Source organism: Panthera uncia, unplaced genomic scaffold (assembly GCF_023721935.1).
Source record: "Panthera uncia isolate 11264 unplaced genomic scaffold, Puncia_PCG_1.0 HiC_scaffold_2156, whole genome shotgun sequence".
Classification (NCBI taxonomy): Eukaryota; Metazoa; Chordata; class Mammalia; order Carnivora; family Felidae; genus Panthera; species Panthera uncia.
This window is the reverse complement of record NW_026058862.1, coordinates 7,309-10,379: the sequence shown is the minus strand read 5'-3', so window position 1 is coordinate 10,379 and position 3,071 is coordinate 7,309. Positions and strand designations below refer to the sequence as shown.

At 53.5% G+C, this 3,071-nt stretch overlaps 1 protein-coding gene across 1 annotated transcript; it reads left to right on the top strand.

The window, feature by feature from the left end:
• The first annotated feature begins 985 nt into the window (after positions 1 to 985).
• Positions 986 to 1,554, top strand: LOC125917658 (histone H2A-Bbd type 1-like). Its single transcript, XM_049623798.1, has one exon. It carries the CDS (start codon positions 1,081 to 1,083, stop codon positions 1,432 to 1,434), a length of 354 nt encoding a protein of 117 aa, XP_049479755.1. The 5' UTR covers positions 986 to 1,080; the 3' UTR covers positions 1,435 to 1,554.
• The last annotated feature ends 1,517 nt before the right edge of the window (positions 1,555 to 3,071 follow it).

Here is a 3,071-nt window from a genome sequence, read left to right as displayed (position 1 = left end):
GAGTGAGCAAGCAGGGGAAGGGCAGAGAGAGAGGGAGACAGAGAATCCCAAGCAGGCTCCATATTGCCAGAGTGGAGCCCAACGTGGGGCTTGAACCTGTGAACCCTGAGCTCATGACCCAAAACAAAATCAAGAGTTGGATGCTTACCTGACTGAGCCACCCAGGCACCCCCCCCCAGTCATTTTGGTTAATGATAAAAATAAATTATTGTCTGTAAATGAACAAAAATGAAACAGAAACACAAAGCAGAGAAGGAAATTAAAATTATTAAAAATTTAAATTAGAAAAAATCAACAAAGTGCTCTTGGTGCTTTGGATTCACCTAGAAGAAATGAGACACCCCTGGGTATTAACTGAGAATGAGGTACACTTCTTTGTCTTTGAATTTTATCTGGCTCTGACTGGTGAATCTAGTGGGCATATCACTGTGACCTCCAAAACAGTTAGAAGATATTTTCAAAGAGAGTGAGTGAACTCATGACCTTTATATCGATGTAACATGAAAATGTGTTAAGAGTCTTCACTGATGAGGAATTGGCGGATATTGTAACCAATCCAGAAGAGAATCCAAAGAACGTAGAAATATTGATAATCTTTAAATGTGTCAACGGGGGCAAAATTGGGTTTAGTTTGGACCTCTACTGGACAAAGCATTCAGTATGTGTGTCCGTGACCGGCAATTTACAAAGGGCTGTCAAAGAGCTCAAAGACCATGGAAGGCCAGGACCAGGTAACCTGGAGGGGAGTGTCCTCAAGACAGAGCACTGTGTCAGTGGAAACGTTTCTGTTCTTGTTTGTACTAGACTGTTGAGGGCCAGGGGAAAGAGTTCCCTCGTAAAGAGGGTCCAGTGCAGTCAACAGGGAGACCAGGTTTCTGTCATGGATGTTTCCAGGCCAGTCCTGAGCAGGGCACAGTGACATCAGCGACACCAGTGACATCATAATGTCGGAGGTGTCATATAAGCAGCTCCCTGACCAGTGAGGGGCACACTTGGTAGGAGTCGGCGCCGGCATCCTGCCACCCTCGGGCCAGCGGGACGGTCAGGCTGGGCCGATCCGGTTCCAACCCAGCACGCAGCATGTCTGGGAGGCGCCGCCGCCGGCACCGTCGCAGACGGAGGAGGCACGCGGTGTCCCGCTCCAGGAGAGCCGAGCTGCAATTCCCGGTCAGCCGCGTGGAGCGTCTCCTGCGAGAGGGTCGCTACGCCCCGCGCCTGAGCGCGTCCACCCCGGTCTTCCTGACCGCCGTTCTCGAGTACCTGACGGCCAACATCCTGGAGCTGGCGGGCAAGGAGGCTCTGGACAGCCACAAGATGCGCATCACCCCGGAGCACGTGCAGCGAGCCCTGGGCAGCAACCAGCACCTCAGGGGTCTCCTCGAGAACAACACCTCCCCTCGGGTGGATGGGCTGCCCCGAGTTCGGAAGTGGTGATGCCCGCGTCCCCGAGCCGGCCCCCTCTTCCAGACCCCGAAGCCGCCCACAGATGAGGGAGGCCTGGCCTTGTGTCTGCACGTGACATTAAAGGAGTTAACTCCAGGACCGTGCCTCTGACTGGTGTCTGTTTCTGTCATTCGGAGGTAGCTGGAGGTGTCTGTCAGACATCCGGGAGGAGACCTCCCATGGGAGGTGGAGGGTGGACGGGCGGTCAGTGTGGGATGCTGGACTCGGGCATTTCGGGGAGCGGTTTCGCTGGGGACAGTGCGGGAAGCGGCCCTGAGGGAGTAGCGGGTCAGGGGGAAGAGACTTCCTCACTGGCGCTGAGCCAGTCCAGGCTTGTGAGGCCAGGAGGCTGGCGGGGTGGGGGTGGCTCTCCCAGGCATGTTGAATGCCCAGGAGGGTGGGGGCTGAAGACCACGACTGAGGTGCCACAGGCCTTATTCCTGACCGGAGACCATGTGGAAGTCAGGAGGTGATGGCAGTGGGGGTGGGTGGGGAGGGTGGCATAGCAGCCGACACGCACTTAACGGGCCAGGGCTTCGCATGAAGATTGAGGAGCGACGGGGAAACCATGAAGAGGTACACGTAGAAGGAACTCTGCTCAGGTTGATTTGATGGCCTTATACCCCGCCTCATTCCGAAAAAGGGCTCGAGGTAGGGATTATTAGCTAGTGCTGCGGTACTCTGTGGAGTATATCCTTCTGCCCTCTCTCGCGGACACTGGTCAACCGTATAGTACTATGAAAGGTAGCATCTGGCCTAAGACATGCGATCCTAGACGTTCTTTTTAAAAACCATTTGTTAATGTTTCTCTATTTTGAGAGAGAGCATACAGGGAAGGGGCTGAACGAGAGGGAGAGGGAGAATCCCAAGGGAACTCCCTACCACCGGCGCAGAGCCCGATGCGGGGCTCGATCCCAGGGACTGTGAGATCATGACCTGAGCCAAAACCAACAGTCAGACCCTTGACTGAGCCTCCCAGGTGTCCCAATCCTATGAAGTTCTTAATGGTTATTGTTAATAGATTTATTTAGAAATATACTCCATTATAAACTCCTGTAGTAATCTCATTCTCCATGAAACACCTAACCCGTCTACGATCATATACTTGATGGAGCAACATAGAGTTATCAGTGGCTGAATACGTGTTTGGAGAGGTACAAGTGTGTTCCGTGTAAGTTCTGTCCCAAGTGCTGGACTCGGGAGGACATACAGTTCTTACAAAGACTCTTGTGGCGTTTTGGGTTAAAAAGAGTTGTCACGTCAAGTGTTCTGGCAGTCTTTCCCCTTCCTGTGACTGTCAACATTTAATATTTTCTCCGGTTCATCATGTGCTCAAGCCCCCCCCCCCCACAGCCCCCTGGACTGTCACAGAGGGCTGGTCAGAGGTTGCCTAGGCAGCGTCGACAAAGGGATCAGAGGAGCCGGGTTGGCCATCCCAGTTCACCACTTTGTGGCCGTGTGATCTGGGACACTCCTCTGTTGCCTCTGAAAAGCACTTTCCCGTGTGAAATGGGGATAATAAGGGTTCCCCCGTCTTTGGATTTTTGCAAAGATTAAGTCATTGTGTGCCTGTCAACTGGCGCACAGCGCAGCGCCCGGCACGGGGTGCGCCCTGAGTGCGTGGCTGC

Excerpts from the sequence above, each read along its gene's own strand:
- LOC125917658 (XM_049623798.1), top strand. The coding sequence starts at position 1,081 with ATGTCTGGGAGGCGCCGCCGCCGGCACCGTCGCAGACGGAGGAGGCAC.